This window comes from Galeopterus variegatus, unplaced genomic scaffold (genome assembly GCF_000696425.1).
Source record: "Galeopterus variegatus unplaced genomic scaffold, G_variegatus-3.0.2 Scaffold1372, whole genome shotgun sequence".
NCBI classification, from domain to species: domain Eukaryota; kingdom Metazoa; phylum Chordata; class Mammalia; order Dermoptera; family Cynocephalidae; genus Galeopterus; species Galeopterus variegatus.
In genome coordinates, this window is record NW_007727483.1 from 277375 (window position 1) to 301717 (window position 24343).

At 46.6% G+C, this 24343-nt stretch overlaps 1 protein-coding gene across 1 annotated transcript in view; it reads left to right on the forward strand.

Moving 5' to 3' along the window:
* NHSL2 (NHS-like 2) overlaps positions 1 to 16319 on the forward strand; it is a 257924-nt gene extending 241605 nt beyond the window's left edge. The window contains exons 3-9 of the mRNA XM_008576611.1: positions 130 to 285; positions 2403 to 2530; positions 2824 to 3019; positions 4839 to 4970; positions 6311 to 8641; positions 10114 to 10246; positions 11097 to 16319. Of these exons, the coding sequence (XP_008574833.1) occupies positions 130 to 285; positions 2403 to 2530; positions 2824 to 3019; positions 4839 to 4970; positions 6311 to 8641; positions 10114 to 10246; positions 11097 to 11418 (3398 nt within the window). The 3' untranslated portion in view covers positions 11419 to 16319. The remainder of the gene's footprint in view (positions 1 to 129; positions 286 to 2402; positions 2531 to 2823; positions 3020 to 4838; positions 4971 to 6310; positions 8642 to 10113; positions 10247 to 11096) is intronic.
* Positions 16320 to 24343: the final 8024 nt, after the last annotated feature.

Sequence of the window (24343 nt, forward strand, 5' to 3'; positions counted from 1 at the left end):
TTTTAAGCGCCGCCTAGCCCGCTCCCCCCCCCCTGGCAGGGGCGGGTCTTCAGAACCGCGGGCGCCCATTGGCCGCGGCGGCCCGCTCCCGCGTCGGCTGCGCCGCTCACTGACTCTCTCCTTCCCTAGCTGCAGCTAACTCGGGTCGGGAAAATGCGACAGCGACCGCCCACTCGAGGTCGTCATGGCGACAGCCAGTGAACGTGTTCCTCTCCTTGGGCAGGCCCCCGAGTGTAGAGGAGCTGCTTCGCGAGGCGCAGCTCAATCTCCAGAGCCTGTTGCAAGGTACTGAGAGGGAGGGGGGCTGCGGCCAGAGCCAGAAGCGAGATGCGCCGCAGCAGGAGGGAGGCCAAGAAGAGAGGACAGCGGCCAGCAAGAGAAAAGAGAGAATAGCTTAACACCTGTGGCAAAACAAAGCACACATTTTCCATCTTTCAGCTTCCAGACTAATGATTCTAAAAGACTTTATTTCCAGGGATGTTCCCCCCCACACACACCCCATTTTTTAATTCAGTAGTTCAGGGGGGGAAAAAAGGACAGAGGCTGAGGCAGGGCAACGGGTCAAGCCATTCACAAAGAGCTGGGTGGGAGACTCCCACAATGTAGGCCCTCATTGCCTCCAGCCCCTCTCTTGCCACATGTCCATGCCTTTGGAATCCTGGCACCGGAAGACAAAGGCGTGTCTGCGGGATCTCCCGCTCTGGGCTTCACTCACTCCGCGCTTGCAATAACCGTGTCCACATGCCTCCCGGGTAGCTACTTCCTCAACCAAAGTAATCCAGCACCCAGAGTTCACCCATCTTGTCCTCCTAACCAGACTGACCTTCTCTATGTGAAGACTCACATCTCTTACTACCCTTGGGTTTCCAGAAGTACCTGGCACAGGGCTGGGTCCCCCAAGAGGTGCTCAGTGGATGTTAAATGTGAAAAGAGGTCCGTCAGCTCTCGTTTATCTATACCAAAGAAGGTTAACTTCGATGGAGAATAGAAAACTGCAGATGAGCCACCAACTGTACTACAGCCATACCCCCCAACTCCCTGCCAGGGCAGTGGTGACCTTAGAGAAGCAAGATGCCAAGGAACACCATGAGCCTTGTGTTCATAGCAGAGGAGCTGCCATGCAGGGAATGAAAAGAGTCGGTGTGTTCTGTGTTGCTACGACAGGCAGAATTAGGAGGAGTGGGTGGAAACCCGGAGGGGAGCAGATTTCACCCTCAAATAAGGAAGAACTTTTCTGATGCACCTGATACCCCAACTGACCGTGGAAGGAATGAACTGCCTTGGGAGGGAGGGAGCTGTCCTTCTGTGCAAGTGTGTGCACTGAGGCTGAAGAAGCATCTGGAAGGGCTGCTGAGGGAGGAGTCTGAGCACAGAAGGGGGTGTTGGGCCAGAGAACCCCAAGAACAACCCCCAGTTTCTATGATTCTAAGAGTCTTTGTTCAAATGTACATAGAGCCATGAATGTGTTCATTACTCTCACTTTCTTCATTTATTCATCGAATTCATCACTTCCACAAACCTATTCAAATCTTATGCATCCTCCTTATTCCCTGATGATGCCCCTGAACCGTCTCCCTCTTCTATGCTGCTACCTGCTCTTTCCCTTGCCTTCACCTTAGCCCACCTAGACCTGACCTCACCCACAGTGGGACTAAGGTGCAGGGAACCAGGTCCACAAAGGTTCAAGAGTTCTGGATATCCAAGAGAGAACTCCAGACTGGACTTCCCAGTGCGAATCTCTTCTTGCTTCACACAGGTCATTTCCTTGATAGGGTTGCAGAAAACCTGAAGAGCTACAGGGCTTCAAAGAGAGGATCTTGGGCCGGCCCGGTGGTGCACTGGAGAGTGCGCCGCTTGGGAGCGCAGCGGCGCTCCTGCTGAAGGTTCGGATCCCACGTGGAGACCGGTTCCTGCTCACTGGCTGAGCGCGGTGCGGGCGCAACACCGAGGGTTGTGATCCCGTTGCTGGTCCCCGGTACGGGCGCGACACCGAGGGTTGCGATCCCGTTACCGGTCAGTAAAAAAGACAAAAAGGAAAAAATAAAAATAAAAATAAATAAATAAAAAAAAGAGAGGATCTTGCAGTATTAAGTAGCAAACGTCAGCTGCATCCTGAGCCTCTTCTCCAAGTTGAGCACTTAAGGTGGGGGCCATTGGATAAGGGCTTGGTCCCCAAACCAGCACAGCTTGAATTGATGGGCTTTCTTTTCTCCTTGGCCCACATGGTCCTAGGAAGCAGACACTTCCATTTCTGAATTCAGTGGCTCAGACACCGGGAAATGGCCTAAAGAAACTGCAAGTCAGGCCTGGCAGCTAGAACAGGGGCCCTGGCTCATGGTCCTTCCCCAGCCCAGTGCTTGGCTGTGGCCCCTAGAGTGTGTCTCCACTGTGCTGTTTTTCAGAAGAATATGAGGAACAGTACTCGGAAGCCAGACTTCTGGGGCAGACCTTCCGCTCTTCTGAGGAGGCCCCTCAGCCCAGCCCCAGCCCAAGGCCCCAGTCTGCCAAGCGTCTGGAGTTTGTACTGATGGTGAGTTGCCTCTTCCGCCATATGGGAGAGCAGGTGTGCACCCACTTACAGGAGACCTCAAGCTGCTTACATTGCCCACTGGAAGCTGCCGCTCGCCTCTGTTCCCCAGCAGAGCTACCCTGAGGCCCCACTGGGATGGGCCCTGCACAGCAGGTGCCTGGCCTGGCAGCCTGTCCACGTTGTCCTTCCTCCCAGATGAAGCCTCCAACTGCCCTGCCTAAACAGCCATCCTGTGGGCACTGGCTCATCGCCAGTCGGGAGCACACCCTTTCCATCACCTTCTTTCCCAACAGCCTACAAAACGACAGCTGAGTGAGGATGAGACCACCACCCAGGGTGTGAGGGCCCCTGAGGCCTCCCTGAGCCTGTCTACCACAGCCGACAAGCAAACTGCCTGGAATAGCCCCTTCCCTCTGCCCATCCTAGAGGAGAAGCGGTGGCCTCAGCCTTGCTCCACACAATCTGACATTGTGCCCATCAACATCTCTGGTAGAGTCGCTTAGCGCCACCTCTGTTTGCTTGCCTCCATGCCACTACAGACCATCCTCTCCGAATGCACTGGGTGCTGGGGGTGGGGGTGAGACTTTCTTTGCTACTGGCTCACCCTGCACTGTCACAGTCATGGCTCTCGCCAGGGAATGAGGCATGCAGAAGAGGGGGCTCTGGCTGCTCTTTCTTCACTCCCTACTTGCACCGCCACCCTAACAGACCATTTGATAACAAACAAAATTTTCTTGACAGAAAGCCTCAAAACTTTATGGACTTGTGTGCTCTTTGGAGTATGTGTGGAAACTTAAAGTTTGTGAATTCCGTTTGGTTTGGGGAAAGAACTTCTTGTGCCCAGAGCTGGGTTTGGAGTACATAGACAGGAGTTGGAGGGGGACAGTGGAACTCAGAGAGCTAGTGGTAAAAGGGGAAGAGTCACACCTGGGCACAGACCAAGGGCCTTGTGGCACTTTTACTAGACACTAGGTCCTCCAGTGAGGTGGGCCTCCTCAACTTTTTTGGTAAGCTTTTCAAGAAGGGAAGAAGTAGAAAGGTACTAAGGCAAAATAGACCTAAAGGAGACCCAGTACGACCTTGGGAGTAAGAAAGTGATGTGTGTAGCCCAGGTGGCTGTGGCTCTGGGGGCATGTGGCGCACTATCCCATGCCCGTTATTAATTCATGCTTCACCCCATCGGCTGCGAGGGGAAGAAGAGGAGGGCCGGTCATTTCAGAAGGAGGTAGGGCCGATGACTGGATGAGCTCAACGAGAGGGATCCCACAAGCCAGCACCAGCCCCTTCTATGCTGGAAAAAGGTGATGAAGACAATGAGAACAGCTCTGGCCACGTGTGGTGATGCTCCCTGGATATGGGGTCATCCACTGCCGCTGGCATCATCTCGGGAAATGAGAGGCAGGAAATCGAGCCCAGCCTAGGGAAATGTACCAAGAAGAATAAGATGATGAGGAGAGACTCATAAAGTGATGCTGGGCACTCTGTTTCTAAATGTCTGTCTGACTCTCAGCAAGGCTGTCCCTGAGTTCTGCCCACGGAGCCACTTGCTGGGGTGTGTGTAGGCGTGCGGCTGGGAGCGGAGAGGCTGCTGAGCCAGCTGCTGAATGAGAGACAGGGAGGGGAGCCACATGCCTCGCCCACAGCACTGCCTCACCCTACTCTGCCCCAGCAATTTCCCAGGAGCCAAAGACTGTTCCAGTGCTATAAGAGAACCAGAACTTAGTCACCAGGCAGTGGGCAACTTTGGTCAAATGTGACCAGGTGGCTGGAGGACAGACTACCAGGCTGCTTCCTGGATGGTGAGGGTGACAAGGCAGCTTTTTGGAGGTACCGGCTCACCTGGCCTGTGTAAAGGCTTTCTCTGACAGAGGATCACAGTCAAGCAACATCTAGTCTCAGCCTATCATTCTGCACTGACTGCTTTCGCCCCTGGCTGTACATCTGAATAAACCTGAGGACTTCTAGAAAATGCTTCTGCCTGGGCCCTACTCCCAGAGATTTAATGTTCAGGGGTAGGGTCCAGGTATTGAAGTTTCAAAAGCTGCCCAGTTTATTTCAGTATGTAGCCAGGGTTGAAAACCACTGTCCCAGTCCACCTAAGACTTCCAGGTGACCTGGGTGCAGCCTGAGAAACCCAGCATGTATGCCCAGGGCCAAATTGGGAGGGATGGGAAAGACGTGCTCCCTGCCTGGACGCTATTCATGCTCATTGCTCCTGCCATCCTCCCTTCTCTCTACCTCAGGCCAATTTCCACTGTACTTTAAACAGAAACCAGGATGCACCCAAGTGTCTTTATTTTGGCTACAGGGCAGCAGTTTGATAAGCACGCAAGTTTGCGACACTCGTTGTTTAACACAGAGACAGCCGTGAACCCCAAGTCCACCCTGAGGCGGAGGCGGACCATTATTGGATTCTCTAACTTTTCCAAGCGAGACCAAGGTGACCCCACTGTAGCTGACCCTTCCCCTTGCCCACTCCCCCCAATCCTGCTGCCCAGGTGCTATTGTGGTGATGGAGAACAGGAATAATTCGGGAAGGGGGGACTTCAGATGTCCTGAAAAAGCCAGTGTGGTAATTAAGGATTATCAAAGGTGGCAACTGAATACGGAGAGCAGGTCTCCCGAGCTAATAAATTCATTACAGTATTGGTTCCCATTATAAATGTAATATATGTATTTACAATGATGAATATGCTAATTACCCTGATTTGATCATCAAACATGGTATACATGTATTGAAATGTCACTCTGTACCCCATAAATATGTATAATGAATACATTTTGATAAAAAAAAATTTTCAAAAAAATGTAATATAATCATATGTGCCTAATGCCTAATTTAAGCAAATAGATAAAGGGTGGGTGAGGGGGAAGGGGAGTCATCTTTAAAAACCACAATCTGAACAGAACCATTACTACCATTAGATGAATGCCATCCAAACCCAAAGAGCACAGACCAGAGAGGAGGGGATGTGAGTTCTGGCCTCTCTGCTTGCTAACCATGAGGCCTTGGACAAGTCACATAATCTGTCTGAGCCTCAGCTTCTTCAGCCGTAAATTGGGGGTAGTGATACCAACCCGGGAGAGTCATTGTAAGGAGTAGAGTTATACTGTCTGTAATTTGCCTATCATGTGCCTGGTACATAGTCAGTGTTCAACAAATGGTGGCTGTTATTGTAAATCATCACAGCGGTAGTAGCGATAATAATTATAATAATAATGATATAACAATCATAATGATTTGTGTATACGAGAAAATCTTTGGGGATTCCTTCACATCTATAAGTCTCTTATGTGACAAAGCTAAAAAGTGACAGGTGCTAAAAATGCAACCAGACTCTTAACTTTCCAGCTCTGGCATACTCCAGATTCACTGCTGGAACTGAAAGTCGCACAAAGCTGTCCTTAGTTCGGAAGCCTCTGCTCTCTTCTCAGGATTGATGGACACTGAGGTCTGTGATGGTTTTATGAGCCTGGGGTGAAAATATGGGAAAAACCCAAGGGAGTCCCATGTGACCCTTCAGCTCTAAAAGGAATAATCAAAGCTGGAAAGTCTTTGGCAGCCATCTGGACAATTCAAGGGTGCCCTGTGACTCACTGTGTGGTGATGGGCAAGGGCCCAACTTCCCCAGCATCCTCATCTGCGGAAAGGAAAAACCAAGGAATTCTGACCAAGCTGTTGGCAGATGCTTCTTGGCAGAAATTTGGTGCTCCTGTCTCGAAACAGCTGATGGGGGGTCCCTTATTGCACCCCTAACATTCTGTGTTTACTTCCTCCAGGTCACAGCAGCAGCCCGGCAGGCAGTGTGGCCCGTTCTACCACGTCAGACATCAGACCCAGTCACTCAGTGCCAGAAGGTGTTCATGGAAGAGTTGCAGTGGGTCAGGAAGCTCAGTTCCCAAATCTCACCTCACCAGTACTGAGAGATCCTTCTAGTGATCTGGAAGAGCCTCAGCAGGCACGCGGTGGCCCCAACCCTCCTGGCATGGAGAGCATGGGAATGGTGTACAGCATCCCCAGTTCTTGCAATGGACCAACAGAATCAACATTCTCCACTTCCTGGAAGGGAGATTCTTTTACTTACATGACTCCAAGTGCCAACAGCCAGAGCAATCAAGTCAGTGAAAATAGAAAATATCCTTCCTCTGGGAATTCTTGGGTCTCTCTGAACACACTCCCCGCTGTGGTTCCTAAGGAGGCTGCTCCCCTCTTTGTCACTCGTGATAGCCCAGCAGGATGCAGTGGGCTGGCTGGCTACTCTGAGCACTCTACCCAACGAAGGCAAGTACTGGAAAGACCCGCCAAGACTGGCCTGCTAACTGGTGGTACTTCACGGCTGGAGACAGGCCCAGGTGGGGCCAGCAGGTTCCGGGAGCGGTCACTGTCCGTGCCCACAGATTCAGGCACCACAGATGTGAATTATGATGAGGAGCAGAAGGCCAGTGAAGCCTGTGCCCTGCCTTATGCCAGTACAAGTTCTGAGGGGAGTAACAGTGCTGACAACATTGCCTCCCTTAGTGCCGAACAGGAGGCCCAGCACAGAAGACAGAGGTCCAAGAGTATCTCACTCAAGAAAGCCAAAAAGAAACCCTCCCCACCAACCCGCAGCGTCTCACTGGTCAAAGATGAGCCGGTCCTCTTGCCAGAAGGTGGGTCAGCACTACCCAAGGACCAGAGGCCCAGGAGCCTTTGCCTCTCCTTGGAACACCAAGGACATCATTTGTCCCATCCAGATGCTCAGGGTCACCCAGCTGTGCCAGCCCTCAAAGATCCAGAAGGTACACAATTCTCCCACCACTGGTATCTTACTGACTGGAAATCTGGTGACACCTACCAATCCTTGTCCAGCTCCAGCACTGCCACCGGCACCACAGTCATTGAGTGCACCCAAGTTCAGGGCAGTTCAGAGTCTCTTGCCTCCCCTTCCACCTCCAGAGCCACTACACCTTCCCAGCTCTCCATCGAGGTGGAGCCCAGGGAGGTATCTTCCCCAGGAAGGCCCACTGGACTGATGTCACCCTCCAGTGGATATTCCAGCCAGTCAGAGACACCAACACCCACTGTCTCCATGTCCTCGACCCTGGGCCACTTACCCCCGCCAAGCAGCAGTGTCCGGGTACGGCCAGTGGTACCTGAGAGAAAGTCATCACTACCCCCGACATCACCAATGGAGAAAATTCCCAAGTCACGGCTACCGTTTGACTTACCATTGACCCCTTCGACCAACCTGGACCTGTCTGGGATGAGTATTTCCATCCGAAGCAAAACCAAGGTGAGCCGGCATCACTCAGATACAAATTTTGGGGCCAAGTTGGCCCAGAAAACTAGTCCCAACCAGCCAATCATGCCCATGGTTACTCAGTCTGACCTACGTTCTGTTCGCCTGAGGTCAGTCAGCAAGTCTGAGCCAGAAGATGACATTGAGAGTCCTGAGTGTGCTGAGGAACCCAGAGCAGAAGAAGTCTTCACCTTGCCAGAGAGAAAGGTGAAACCTCCCGTAGCTGAGAAGCCTCCGTTTGCCAGAAGGCCTCCAAGCTTGGTCCACAAGCCACCATCTGTCCCTGAGGAGTACCCACTAACTTCGCCTACCTTGGTTATGACCCCCAAGAGCTCAATTCAACACGTGAGGCCACTCCCTCAAGACAGCTACACGGTGGTGTGGAAACCAAAGTCCTTCAGCCTCCCAGATGGCAGGAGCCCAGGGGGGTCAACCACACCCTCATCTGTTGTTTTCACACCTTTTGGCAGTTCCTCTGGTGCTTTCTTCTCAGGAACACAGCAACCTCTCCAAGGAAGTATGGAGGATGAGGGCCCCAAGACGAGAGCCCTGCCTGAAAGAATTAGCCTCCAGAGCCAGGAAGAAGCTGAGAAAAAGAAAGGCAAGATTCCACCTCCTGTACCAAAAAAGCCCAGCGTGCTGTACCTGCCTGTCACCTCACCCACAGCTCACATGGAGGCCTACATGGCAGAATCAAGGCTGCCTCTCAGCCCCATCATCACCCTGGAGGAAGATGCCAAGTGTACCCCCACTGGCGATGACCTGCAATCACCTGGCAAAAGGACAACCTCAGCTCCGCAGGCTGCCAGTGAAAGGGAGACAAGCCCTCCGGGTGAGTAAACTGTCCTCTGCCTTTTTCTTTCAATCACGGGAGAAACAGGGATGAGAATGAAGTGCCCGAGACAGAAGTAGATGCCCCAGAATAACTGTCCTGATCCCAGGATGATCAAATCAGTAGGGGGCACCTCTTGAGGGTTTGGGTTACTCTAAATAGGAACCACGGGCTAGCCTCACTGCCTTTGAGATCAGAACTGATGTGGGCAGATCTCCAAGGCCCAGTTTGGGCCAGTCTACCCTCGAACCCCTAGTGCTAAGATAATGAAATCAAACTAAGTCCTAGCACCCTAGGACTTCATGATCTCATCCACCTAGCCAGGCTTACAACCCCTGCCCTAGGAACTACTTCCCCACCTTGCTCTGCAGCACCTTTTATTAGCTGCACTGAATTTAGTTTCATGCGTGGGACTCAGTACCCTCCCAGACTGAGTTCAAGTGCCATGGCAGGCTTGGAGGCTTCTGAAACGATGGAATATGTTACCACCAGCAACCTTTCTTCGAGCCTTCCAGAGGAAAGGGAGCTCACTTTTTTGCATGGTTTGAGGCTAGCTCTTCCTTGAACCATAAGACTGGGCTAGTTAATGTTTCTCATCCTTTTCGTTCTGTCTCTTTGTTTAAATTGTGATAAAATACACAATTCACAACACATAACATAACATTTGCCATCTTCACCATTTTTAAGTGTGCAGTTCATTAACGTTAAGTACATTCACATTGTTGTACAACCAGTCTCCAGAACTCCTTTCATCTTGCAAAAGTGAAACTCTACCCATTAAACAGCTCCGCATTCCCCTCCCCCAGCCCCTGGCAACCACCATTCCACTTTCTGTCTCTACGGATTTGACTGCTCTAGGTACCTCATATAAGTGGAATCGTACAGTATTTGTCTTTTTGTGACTGGCTTATTTCACATAACTTAATGTCCTCAAGATTCATCCATGTTTCTCATCCTTTTTTTGAACCCTTAACACCGAGCATCAAAATCTCGTGGCCTTCTTTAAGTTGATTTGGACTTTCAATATAAGTTAATTATGACTAAAACAGGCAAGCAAATCAAAGCCACAGGTAATTTTAGAATATGCTTCCTCAAATTCCACAACCTCCCTCTGAGATTCAGATAGATCCCACTCTCACCTACTGGGTGAGAGTCATTACTTTAGATTGCTCTCAGCTCCTTGATTTTTAAAAATGATGTATTTAAAACAAGAGAGAGTGCTTGGGCAACCTGTTTTAATGAAAAAGGCACAAGAAAGGAGGGACTCAGGCAATCTTCACTGCTTATGCTACCTTGGGCAAATCATTACACTTCTGAACTTCATGGTCCTCCTCTGCAAAGTGGAGACATTAAAAATCTCGGCCCTGCTGCCCTTCCAGAGTTGCTTTGAACATCAAATGAAATAAAATATGCGAATGTGCTTTGTCTTATCTATTGTGGTCAAAGTTGTTTCTTCTGGTTCTTATGCCTAGGGAGTTCTGTGGAACAAAGCGCAGAAGAAAAAAGTTTAATCAGTGATAAAACAGCTGAATGGATTGCAGAGGATGATGATGACGTGTTTGTGGCTTCACGCACAACTGAAGATTTATTTACTGTGATACACAGGTCTGGACCAACTTCCTTAATTCCAATTGCAATTGCCTTCTCTTTTTCTGCTTTAAGAAAAACTGCTACCTCTAAGCAGCCATTAGAATGCAACTGGGAAATAGAAAAATAAAATAAATAAATAAAAGAATTGCAACTGGAGACTAAGTTCAGATATGTGAGCATAGTCCAGGGCCTCACATCTCAAATTCACTGACATCTTCGGGTAGAGTGGAGGAGGGGAGGGGGGCCAGGTGCAGTGAGAGGCCCCTCGTCTCCTAGCAACCACTTGGCCTATTGTGGCTCCATCTGCTCTCTCACAGCTCTGTCTACAGTCAGAGACATTTAACCCTTCAATAGAATTCCTTGTACCAAAAAATCTCATCAAGAGGTGAAGCGAGGCACCAGGCGGAGTCTCAAAGCCGGAATTTAGGCAAAGGGGGACCAGATAGGGACCCAGTTATTAGATAGGGGCACGAGGCAGGGGCTGGGTGACAAGGAAACTGGAAAGGACCCAGTTATTGGAGCTGGAGCACCAATTCAGAACAGGATCAGTCCCCAGGCTGTCCTGATTCAGAGTCACTGAGCCTTGACTCCTTAAATTTGTCCTTGGTCCTAGAACCTGGGCAGGACTGAGCCTGCAGGCACAGGCCAATTGACCCCAGCTGTGGACATTGAAAGGAGTGTGGGGACAGGAGGCCCAATAAGGGACTCTGAGGATGTAGAGGTGAGAGAGAAAGCTAGGCAGTGGGACTGCTTGCAGGGCTGCTGCATAGATGTTCTCAGGTTATGTGACTACCATGGAGTTCTGTGGAGCACTGGTAAATGTCTGCTGCATGAATTCACCCAAACCAATCCTTCTCTTATTTAGGTCCAAAAGAAAGCTGCTTGGCTGGAAGGAGCCTGGTGAGGCCTTTGCCAGTGGCAGACTGAGCTCCCATTCACCAATAAAGAATACAGCCGATTCTCCAATCAGTGAGTCTGCTGCTGCCACAGGGTCAGGCAGCAGTGCCAACCTAGATGCTGGCAGAAACGATGATTTCAAGGCCTTGCTACAGAAGAAGGGAAGTAAGGCAACTCCCAGGTCCCGGCCCTCAGCAGCCGAATTGCTGAAGACCACTAACCCACTGGCTAGGAGAATTATTGCACAATTTTCAAAAGACTATGAAACCACCGATAACCCCAGTACCTAAGCCCTGGGTTCAACAAGCGGAGTTTACTTACTAAACTTGAGAAGAGAAGAGGGAAGAGAAAGGGTTTTAAAAAGGAACCATGGAAATAACAAAAAAGCCTACTTTTCTTTTACATTAGCTCACACTTTGGACAGCAGAAGAGAGGCCACTTCATCTAGGGCTAAAATCATCAGGCGCCTGAACCATCTTCAGACATTTTGCGTTTGCATACTTACAGTCTTGCCATGACAGACTTCTGAGTGTCTTCTTATTTTCCCCCAGTGGTGTACACTAAGAAAAAATTCTCAGATGCGAGGGCACATGTGCCACCTTTTCACTCAATGACATGGCTGCTCCCAGCGTGAGAGCAGATTGGGGACTGCCAAACCTGGGGGGCATAGGGTGCCATTGCTGATTACTCACCGTCCTGGGGAGGTCTTGACGACCTTGTGTGGAGATACAGAAAGACTCTGATGCCTCCTCAACCACAGTTTAACTTTCCCCCACGAGAGATTTGCAGATGTACACTTATTTCGGCGTAGGGTTGGTTGGATGGCTTTTGTAGTGCAAAATATGAATGTGACTCTGTCCTGAAACTTCACGCCTTTGTCAGTTTGATTATCTACACGGAGATCAGGGTGATGAGTGTCAATAAATATGTAGGACCCCCCTTACCTAGAGAAGATCAGGACTGGGTTGCTTTGGTTGTACCAAGCTCAGCCAACAAACAAGACAGCCATGTGTTCGCTCGGATCTAGCCAAGGTAACTGGCACATGCGCCTTGAGTTCCTTCAAGTATCTGTCAACAGTGATAGTGGGGTCTGTGCCCAGCTCATGCTGCATCTTAACAACTCTTGTTTCATTTGTGTATAACACTCATTATAGGAAGTAATTAGCTGAAGGGACAGTATCATCAAAGGCTCAAGGAGGATAGAAAGTAAGTGCATCTTGCCCCCCACCATTCAATTCAAATCATGGTTTATGGTTGGTTTGGCTTTATTTAAAGGAAGTCTGACTCTATTCCAAAAACCAAGAACAGATAGACTAAAAGGATCTTTCCAAAATCTAAAAGGCAGCCTTGTGAGTTGTTATGGCCCATAACACATAAAAGAGCTCCTTTTTGCCATTTAGGTTCTACTGTTTGACCAACTTTCAATGAATCATGCTGGGGGAGAGTGTAAGAACTTGGGTAAATAGGATGCTGAAAGAGCTCCAGAACAATCAGTACGACCCCTCCGCTCCAAAGCTTATAGGCACTAACCATTCTTACCAACTCAGTTTTCTAAGCACAGCAAGAGCAATGATTCGTTTGATTTTCATATGCCTGATTTCTGAGAGGTTGGGGGGAAGACAGACAAAGCATTGAACAAAGAAAGTCTGCTGACCAATGATGGAAAATTAATTGTCTATCATTCCCAAGAGGCAAAAAGAAAAGGAAAATGAAATTGCAGCCTGCTTCACAAAGAGGGTGCCCCTACCCCTTCCTCCTCTACCCCCTACCTAAGGAGACTTATTGGCCAACCTCCTGGAGGATGCAGTAAGAGTTACAGGGACAAGCAGACCTCAATTTTGACAGGTTGTGTTGCTCCCCAGTGAGAAGCAAGCTCTTAGCTCAACCGTCCGTACTCCAGCCAGACAGAGCTACTGGAAACCACACTGAGTACTGAGAAGACTTGGGCCTCTCATATAGAAGCCCTAAGCCTAGGCCTTTGGTTGGTACAGTTCTGAATTCAAGGCTTCTGGGAACAGGCCGGGTCCACCAACTCCCTTGCCGTCAGCACTTCCCTCTGATTTAGAAAGAAGCCACTTAAAATAATAAACAGCCAGTGAAAGCCCTGTTGCTTTTGAAAGTTGATTCAAACTATTTGGCTTGAAGGTCTTAACCAAAATTCAGGGGTTTTGCCTGAAATAAAATAGATTCATTCCTGGCCTTAGTTTATATATGAATGCCACACTTTCTGCCCCAGACTCAGAATTCCAAATGGCAGGAGCATTTGCCTCCATAGGGAAATGGAGTGTTTGTGTTTTTGCTGAACAGAAGTGAAAGGCTGCCAGGGCCTGCTCCTTGGGGACCATTATGACCAGCTGAACTTGAAAGCTGAGTACTCCCATAGTATAAGGACTTGTTACTTCTGCTGATTTTTCTGGGAGCTTCTTGTTTGCTACTTCTAGTGGGTTTTGCCTCTCCCCTCACCTTGCTACCTCTGGAGGTTTACCCAAAAGATTCTAAAGCTGAATGCCCAGATACCTCTATGTTTTTCAATTACCTTGATTCTTGCTTTCTTCTACAATACTTTGTATGCCTGGAATATTTAGAACATCTACATCACCACTGTGACCCTCAAATGCCCAGTGGTGTTCCCATTAGCACAAGAGGATTTGGGGTAGACATTGTATGGTCAGAGTTAACATTTGGGACTGGAAATATTCATTTAATATTTAATGCAACAGGTGGACTTAGTCCCAAAGAACCAACCAAACTGTAAAACTTCTACAAATCATTGATTAACATAACCCTAAGCATCTTTCATACTCCTAACACTTAACCTCTCTCCTACCCTTGATTATCATAACACCAACACTCTCTCCCACCCAGGCACTTACCACAACATTTGCTGCCTTCTGCACCTGCTCTGCCGAGACTGGAGAAGAGAGGCTGAAAGCCCCTCTCAGGAAGGCTTTCAGAAAACCTACTACTACTATTACTAGTACAAATAATAATGATAATAATTTTTAAAGGTGGATATAGAAGAGGTTTGAGTGAAATGAATTTGGCCCCAGAAGGTCAGCTTCCACTTCAAATCGTTTCTCTCCCCTTTTGTCCCTCTAATTCCAACTAGTAGCAGCAGGTGGCTCTGCTAAACTGATGTCAATCTAGTCGGGAGTAGAGGGAGCCGTCCCCAGGAGAGGAGTTAGCTGGTGACTGAGTGCTTTGCACTGGGTGGATATTCATTACATGTCTGTACTTCAAATGTGGAGGGTAGACAGCAAGTTATTCTTGGCACAACAGCAAAGTTATTCTTGCTGGTGTCTCTTCTCCTTTGTCTGCACCACTTGGTCTGCCTCAGCCTCCCACCCGGCCCCAACTGGTCCCCTAGCCCTAACTCCCATGAACTGCAGCCCTAGCCAACAGCTCGCCCTCAAATGTTTTACGTTAGCTGAATGGCTACAAATTGACCAGTTGAACTGGAGAAATTCCCTCGAACGTGCAAAGACAGGAGATTCTGCCAGGCTCTTCTACCAAGCATTGCACTTGACATCCATTTGAACTCTTGATAACATAGATACATCACGGTCTCTCTGTACCTTATGAACGTGAGTGGATCTGCCCGTGCACCTGCCCTCTTCCTCATAAACGAACTAGTCAGCAAAAGACGAGTTCATGTGCAGTGCTCTGTTCATCACTGGTTCAGCCTCCCATTATCGCCAAGTGTGTGACACAATGTGAGATTTCACTTTAATATGATTTGCCAGGACCAGGACTGGGGTGAGGTGAACAAGGCGCCCACTGTCAGGGCCAGGCGAGTGCCTTCCCTTGACCTGGCCCTGTGGTTTGCACTCTGTAAAGTAGTATCAGCTCATCTTCTTCCTATGAACAAGTATGGTCGTTCTAACTTGGGGGGGGGGTTAACTTCCTATCTGTTGTTGCACCAAATATTTTATTGCTATCTATTTTTCCATTGCTATAATCCCTTGTATGCCTACACATTAAAGAATCTTCAATATTATCAGAAAACATATTTAATTTCTAAGTAACCTGCTCCAAGTGGCAAGGTAGCATCCATTTTATAGGGATGTCCCCCAGGGACAGCCCTTGAGCAAGATGGTTAGAGGTCTGTCACTGCGGTCCTCCCGTTTCTCTCTCTGCTCCATTGTCCCCACACCTTGCTTCCCAGCACCAACTCTCCTCAGTGCCTCCTACTTTGTTCTCCTCTCTAAGAAAAGCATGCTCTCAGGAAAGGGATAAATGCATTTACTTTCAGATTCTAAGGCTTAATGCTACCTCCTTTGAGGGTCACTTGCATTTTAACAGGAGAAAAGCCTTAAGCCAAAGGAATGGAGTTCTACTTGCAGAATGTTAGGCATCAACTAGTTGTAGAAGTGTATTTTTCACCATGGAAAGGCCAAATTCCCTGATGGCTAACTCCAGAATGTCTCCTGGAATCATTTTAGTTAATACCTGACAGTCAAGTTATCCAGTGCTATTCAATATGGTTACTACCAAGGGACTCTCAGAAATGGCTACTAAAAGCCACTGAGAAGGCCTAGATCACTCATATTGTACATTAACACTTTTACATAAATGGAATTAATACTACTTACCATTTGAGTAAAAGAACACAAGGACTTAAAGAGTTTGTGAAAATGTGTCCTGCTTGTGAAAGGTGAAACTGTTCAGTCAACGTCAGTCGTCTGGTATTGGTGGTGACTATTAAACTCATTGGAGGCACAACTTTACTAACCACAAGCCTCTGCGTCCCCCACTTCATCTGTGTGATGTGCTTTCACTTCAGCTTTGTGTGAGAATGAGACCGTATCTGTACCAGAGCACCCAGTCCCTTCAAAGCCTCTGGATGTATTTCAGCTATGAGTGACAAAGAGGGATTTAAAAGGACAAGAGAGGGAAAGAGGTACAATGAAGTGCCTTTGTCAAAGGGCAGCAAGAAGTATAATGATTAAAACAGTTATATAAAATAAGCAAAGTTTTAAAATACAGATTTATAAAGGAATACAGTAGTAAATAGTTATAGACACACATTTGGGACGATTTTAATAAGTTTAGCAAAAAGAAATTTGCATGAGTAATGGGTGATGTGAAATAGGTATATACTTTTGTTCAGTAAAGCCCAAAATCTAGGCCAGTGGTTCTCAAAGTGTGGTCCCAGGACCAGCAACAGCAGCATCCCTGGAGAGAGAGAGACAGAGAGAGAGAGAGAGAGAGAGAGAGAGAGAGTACTCCAGTGATGTTACTCCTTCAAGCCCCTGAATCACTATAGCCATGACTCTCCAACTGATCCCAACCTTTTCTGTTGTTTCAGTTGTCATTACAGTGGTCAGTCTCTAGCCAAGAGACATATATGGTCATCTTAGTCAGGCAAACATTTGTTTGGTGTTAAGAAATTATTAGATTGGGGCCGGCCCGTGGCTCACTCGGGAGGAGTGTGGTGCTGATAACACCAAGGCCACGGGTTCAGATCCCTATATAGGGATGGCCGGTGCTGATAACACCAAGGCCCCGGGTTCGGATCCCATATAGGGATGGCCGGTTCGCTCACTGGCTGACCGTGGTGCTGACAACACCAAGTCAAGGGTTAAGATCCCCTTACCGGTCATCTTTAAAAATAAATAAATAAATAAATAAATAAATAAATAAATAAATAAATAAATAAATAAATAAATAAATAAATAAATAAATAAATAAATAAATAAATAAATAAATAAATAAATAAATAAATAAATAAATAAATAAATAAATAAATAAATAAATAAATAAATAAATAAATAAATAAATAAATAAATAAATAAATAAATAAATAAATAAATAAATAAATAAATAAATAAATAAATAAATAAATAAATAAATAAATAAATAAATAAATAAATAAATAAATAAATAAATAAATAAATAAATAAATAAATAAATAAATAAATAAATAAATAAATAAATAAATAAATAAATAAATAAATAAATAAATAAGAAAAAAAAAAAAGAAATTATCAGATTGAATCAACTAGTTTCTCAACCTGCAAAACCTTTGAGTTGACTTAACAAACACGTCTGACCTGTTTTTGGTTAAAAAAATTATTTTAACTCACAAATACAAAAAGGGAAAGAAGTTAGGTTTGTTTGGTATTGTCAACACTTAAATACCTGTCTTCATCATGGTGGCTGTTCTCTAGGAGGGCTCTGGCAGAAGCATATTTGATTTTAAGATTTTGCATAAATAGTGGAGTTTGACAGCAACAAACCCTAAAACAATCTGAACCAGAACAACCAGTTAACAACCCCCCTCAGCCTCTTTGTAATGCCAAACTTTATAGAAATTTATTCCTTATGTGGTCTTGAGCTTTTTTTAATGTCCAGTTTTATAAAATGTTATGCAGGCAGGCGCAGCATTGTGCTCATTGTACAAGTCACCTCAAACTCATTCTTTCCTCCGTGTGCGTGATGGTGAAGAAATATCAATATGTATGTTCTGAAGTCTCCTTGATCAATTGTAAATTACAAACTTTTTCATTAATTTTTAAATGAGATATATTTACTCTGGCTACTAGTTAAAATTTTATTCTTTTTATTATATTTCATTGCTACTTTTTTCTACTGACTCCAAAGCTTACTTTGGGAAATATTTCTTATTTCTAGATTATTGTATTTATCTTGTTTCTATATTTATCTGTAGCCACGGAATGTTAGAGCTGAGAGGGACCAACCTCTCTCATTTCATAGATTAGGAAACTGAGGCCCAGAAAGGTCAAATAACTTGCATAAAGTCACGCAGTGAGCCAGTGGCAGGGTCCAGCCTCAATTCCAGGTTTCCTGCCTCTGGGCCCAGTGTTTTTTCATTTAAAGCACTACATTTATAGAAGACTCACAGCTGGCTTCTATTTTATGACACATGCATTTCCTGCGTATTTCAGTGAACGAATATATATGCTTTAAGGAAAAATGCTCAAGAAGTTCTTTAATTCATGAATCCAAAGACAAATCAGATTTTCAGTTTAGAAATTTCATTTCCCTGGGCCGGCCCGGTGGCGCACTGCTACAATGCGCCGCTTGGGAAGTGCGGCGGCGCTCCCGCCGAGGGTTCGGATCCCATTTTCCCTCCAGATTCAATATATGTGTCCTACTTTGTATAATGGATGTTTCCCTGGAAGTTGTGTGAAAAATGGATTTTTATAGATCAACTTCCGTTTTCTAGTAGGAAAGCTTCCTATGTAAGGGAATCTTCTGGTGACTTCTGAAAAACCAAAGATTCCTTTTGTCATTGTCCCTGAATGTCTCTACTTTTTTTTTAGTGTGAACTGTCGTATTTGGCGTTTATTTAACGTAGGGCAAGCCAATATTAATTAGCTTTCCTAGAATCTACTTTAACCTTCTCTTCTTAATCTTTCTGAGAAATTTTCAGACTGTTAGATGCTCACAAGATACTCAGTTGTGTTCTAGAAACTTCACCTGGCTTGATATTTTGTCAATCCCTGGGCTCAAATTCCAAATCTACCTTATCAAACAATAAGAGAACTCCCTAATCAGTACTGAACTCTGCATGCAGTCTCTTTTCCAGAACATTCTTTGCTTAATATTTCCTTAGTGTGGCTCTCTCTTTAGCTATTCCTGGGCCTCCTTCTGGAGATCATGCATGCCTCACTGTTCTGCGGAGTTGCAGGCAGTGCACCTTTACAGTGTGCTACTCATATGGAGTGGTATTTCCAGTTATTTCCATTGTTCCCTTGTTTCTCCTGGATCTCCTTTGGTTTCCCTTTTCAGGCATGCCCAGAGGCTTCTCACCAGGGATTGGTGGGACTTCCCCCATCATCTGCACCAGGGATTGACAAAGTTTCTGTAAAGGGCCAGACAGTAACTATTTTGGGCTTGGTGGGCTACCTATGGCCTCTGTAGCATATTCTTTGTTGTTGCTGTTTGCTTGTTCATTCATTTTACAACCTTTGGAAAATGCAAAAACCATTCTTAGCTCATGGGCCATGCAAAGCCTCAGGCTGGATTTGGCCTGCTGGACAGGCATTTCCCTGACCTGCCCCATGTGGTAACTGGGTTGTGTACTGGATGACGTGGCTCGCTGCCTTCCCATCTATGCACTGTCAGGCCAGTGTGACCGCACAGGGGCGCGGGGAGGTGCTGCATATGCCAACCATTACTCTTCAGTAGGGTGTCCTTCACGGACTGTCTCTCTTTCTCTCAGTACTGACTACCTCGGTGTAGAAACCCTCATTCTTTTCTCCCAACCTGTCTTTTTTATCCAACGTGCCTCTGCTTCCCCAGATTTGGGGTAAGCTGGTAGGAAAGAATGGATTTCTGAGTTTTCTTATTTCTTTTCTCCCATCATTGCTATTGCTCCCCTAAAACTGTAGTTGGGGACCCTCACCTTGGGCCACCCTATCCTGCTCCATACTGTCATCACGAGTTTAGGACTATCATTGGAAAGTCTGGCAGCCCAGGCCTTAAGATTCCAGTCCAGCCTACGATTTCCTAGGGAAATCACCAGCTTTCTTGGTTTCAAAGGCTGGTTTTAAAACCCAGAATGTTGATGTGTCCATTTTCTAATGCAGTTTGGACCTATTCTAGATGGAGCACTGAGCCCCAGCAAGAAAACCAGTGAGGTGCGGAAGGTGTTCTGTGCCCTCCTCCTGGGCTCCTTGGGATGCCTGTGCAGCACCACAAACATCAGGCTTTCAGCGCACCTGTCTCCTATTTTCTGAGCCTCTACAAGGATTCTCTACAGCTTGTTCACATCTCTCTCCTTCCTGCTCCCATCTCCACCCCTCATGCTACTTGGGGGTCTAAAGTTCAGATTCGTATTTTCACATTTGTTCTTATAAACATTGGGGGATATGAGTGGGTGAGAAGGTGTGTGCCTGCGTGTGTGTTTGGTTTCTCCACCTGGACTATGAGGGCCACATTCACTAATGAGTATCTCTCTCTCTCTCTCTCTCACACACACACACGCATACACACACGTACACGTACACGCACATGCACGCACACACACACACACACACACACACACACTCACACACACCCCATCCAGCACTCTCATGGGTTCTCTGCTCCAGGTCTGATGGGACTGGTGGAGGAGAAGGGGCATTCTGAGACATTTCCTTTTCTTGTCTTTTGAGGCCTTCTTTCCATGGGCTTGTGCTGGCTCCTTCCCAGGGAGCCATTTGAAGAAGCTGCTCTGTGGCAATCCTGCACAGGCCAACAAACAGAGAGCTAGGACTTTAATTCGATGTGGACTCAGTCACTCGGACATAGCTCTCAGGCTGCAGCTTTTACTAGCTCAGCACATTGCTTCTTAAGACCTTTAATTTGATTTCTGTCGTTTGAGCCCAGGGATCTACCCACTTACTGAAATCTAAATTTTAAAAAGTCAGAGATGCAAGTAACTTTCAGAATTTCCCTACTTAAAAGCATCCGTGAAACAGTTCCTTTCTACTTTCTGTTTAGGATTTCCAGAATTAGGAAGAGAAACCAGGCTCATGCCTTGGATCCTAAAGTAGCAAAAATACTACATTTGCCAAAAGAAAAATGAGGCATGCAGATTGGCCAGTCCTGCTACGGAGAGTCAGGAAGTGGACTTATTAGCACTTACCATTCAATGCTTCCTGAGTGCCAACACGCTCTTAAGAAAAACACAGTAGACAGGAATGTACAGACCAATATCCTAAACTAGAAGACAGAGATAAGGCAATTCCCCCAGTGATGAGAATGTGTCCCTGGATAAAAATTTCAAGAAGCAGCAGAAACTAGGAGAGATCACAATCCCAATCTTTTTAGGATTCCAACACAAAATGTAAGGGAGCCCTCTGTGGGATGATATTACAAAGGGGTTTTCCTGTCTGTCTTTTTTTTTTAAAAAAAAGCATTCCTTACTGGTTTGCTACCAGCAATTGAACTGTATTCTTTATATAGCTAGAGCTGTTTGTGTCCTCTTAAAATAAACTTTTTCTGTTAAAATTATGTCTACTCCCTCTGGTTTTCATTGTAGCAATGGTGCCTTTATTCAGACACTAAGCCCAGTTCATGAGCATGTTTTACAAACCACACAAGTGTGGGGCCCACGTGCATTGGATTTGATGCTCACACACCCCTGAGAACCCAAAACAGATAGGTGTCACACAGTGTCTTTTCTGGCCCATTAAGCCATGGCCTTAAGATATCTGGGCAGATAATCTGTGTTCGGGAACTTCAGGGATTTGAGTTCAGCTGCTCGTGGAGCCAACAAGGGGCTGCAAACGTGGTGAGGCGCTGGGGAAATGGGAAGCCGTCACCGGGCTCCTGGGGGTAGGTGGTGGCCTTAGCAACTGTCCTCAGGGTACCCACTCCCTCTTTGTTCTTTGGCTCAATAAAGCCACCCAACAGGGCAGACCAGAGTGAGTCTGGGCCAGGAGCAAAATCTCGAGACCAGATGTGTCCCAGATCACTTCCATCCTCAAAAAGGGTATGGTCCCACCCTTCAGTTGGTGACAGCTATAATCAAGGGTCAACTCCCATCTAAAAGCTTTGTTCTCTGTTCCTAATAGGCCCAGGCCTCTAAGGCTGAGGTCCTTGCAGCCAGATCCCTGTCTCCTCAGGCCCCAGTACTGATGCCACCAGGCTGCTCCTCCAAAAAGACACATCAGAACTGGAAACAGGTTAGAAAGCATACAAGGGAAGGGAGAGGGACCAAGGCTTCTCTCAGACAATAGCAGGCATTAAAATTGAAGATAAAGGTCAGAGAAGGAGGCTGGGCTGAGGTGGGCCTCTCTGTAGGCAGTGCCCCAGTGGGACGCTGTAGCTCAGGGTCTGGTGTTTGCCCCAACAGGTTCAGAACCTTCTATGTGCACCATGAGTTGGTGAAGCTTTTAGGGATTGACCCACACTAACCAGACTCACAAAAGACATGTAAAAGGCAGGTCCTGGTACACTAACTAACTGAAGAGAGAATACACCTTTCAAGCAAGGGTCATAAATGGGAGGCCTGCAGGCTGGCACTTTTTCACTTGTAACTATTTTTACAGGTGTACAAACAAACTGTACGTTTGTTCTAAGCACTTTTCTGTGTGTATGTATGTATGTTATGTTATACATTAAGAAATTTTTTTAGAGGGGCTGGCCTGTGGCTCACTCGGGAGAGTGTGGTGCTGATAACACCAAGGCCACGGGTTCGGATCCCATATAGGGATGGCCGGTTTGCTCACTGGGTGAGCGTGGTGCTGACAACACCAAGTCAAGGGTTAAGATCCCCTTACCGGTCATCTTTAAAAAAAAAAAAAAAAGACATTTTTTTAGAGATCCAGGATATGACTCTGAGTTATTCCAAATTTCAGGGAAGGCTATAGGAAAAGGAGTCACTTCAGCAAAGAGACAGGGAAAAGGGCAGCCAGAGACAGGTGGCAAACCAGGAGAGCGCAAAGCTTCTTCCAAGTTTCTGGCAATATGCAAAAGGAGGGTGGACAACAGCGCCAACTCTTATCCACCCCTGCTCTGCAGGACACATCAGAGTAGGGCCGAGAGTCACCTGTCTCCTTGCAGTCATAGCAAGAATTCTCGTGCACAATAGAAAATGAGCAAAGGCACAAGCAGACAAGCAGAGACACTATTAGGAGGCAAACATATGGGAAAATGTCTACTCTTCCTAATGTGCAAAGGCATACTAAATTTTAAAAACTGAATGGCCATTTTTTTGTCAATCATAGTAGCAGAAATTCAAGGAAGGCAGAAGAAGTGACAATATGTCAAGCTGGAGAGACTACCAAATTGATGCATGGTTACTGGCTGCTAACACTATGAATAATACCGGCCCTTTAAAATAAAATCTGGCAATATGCACTAGGAAATTTTAAATACTCATACATTTTACTCAGTAATCCTACTTCTGGGAATCTATACTAGGAAAATTATGCAAAAGAAAGAAAAGGCTATATGAATGACTCTGAAAGTGACTCCCGAATCTCTTTCTCCAGCCCCAATCACTGCCCTGAGCCACCGACCTGTGTATCCACCATTGCCACTTGGATATCTAATAGGCAACTCAGATTTAATATATATAAAGCATAACCACTAACTCCTCTGTCCCTCTCAAACCTGCTCTTTCTCAAATCTTCACCATCCTAATGAAGGGCACCACCATCTGTGCAGCTGCTGAAGTCCAAAAGCCAGAGTCATTCTTGATCCCTCTCTTCTGCTCATCACCCACTTCCAACTCGCCAGCCAACCCGGATGGCTCACGATTCAAAATATAACCAAAAGCATTTCACTTCTTCCCATCTCCATGGTCACCATACTAGCCCAAGTCACTGTGCTCTCTGCCTGGGTTGTTGCAGTAGTCTCCTCACTGGTCTCCTGCCTTTGTTCTTGCTTTGCTCCAATCCGTTCCTCACCTAGCAGCCAGAATAGTTTTTAGAAAATTTAAATCATGTCAGCGCCCCATCTAAAATACTCCAATGACTTTCTTTTGCTTGTAGAATAGAACCCAAACTCCTTACCATGGTCACTCCGCTCCATGTTGGGCTTCTTTCTATTCCTTGGAAACAACAAACTCTCTCCCTCCTTGGGGGTCTTTGCACTTGCTGTTCCCCTGCCCAGAACACTTTCCCCCAGGCTCCTTTAGGACACCCCAGAGGAAGCTTGAAAATCATCCCAGAGGAAGCTTCTGTGATCAAACTCATCCCTCCCCCAGCTCCAATCTGTCATATCACCCTGTTAACTCCCTGCACAGCACTCGTGGTAATCGTAAGTAATTTGAAGTCTTTATTTGTATAGTGCCTTGTTTTCTGTCTCTTCTAACTGGAATATAAGCTTCATGAGGGCAGTGATCTTGTGTCTCTGGTTCGTTGCTGTATCCCCAACACCTGGGTCTGAGGTACCCAATAAATACTTGTGGAATGAACAAATGTATAATAAAGGCTCTGAGTCCCCTCCAAAACTCATGTTGAAATTTAATTGCCATTGTAACTCTCATACATTGTTGGTGGGACTGCAAAATGGTGCAGCCTCTGTGGAAAATGGTATGGAGGTTCCTCAAACAATTGCAGATAGATCTGCCATAAGACCCAGCTATCCCACTGCTGGGAATATACCCAGAGGAATGGAAATCATCAAGTCGAAGGTATACCTGTTCCCCAATGTTCATTGTAGCACTCTTTACAATAGCCAAGATTTGGAACCAGCCAAATGTCCATCATCGGATGAGTGGATACGGAAAATGTGGTATATCCACACAATGGAATA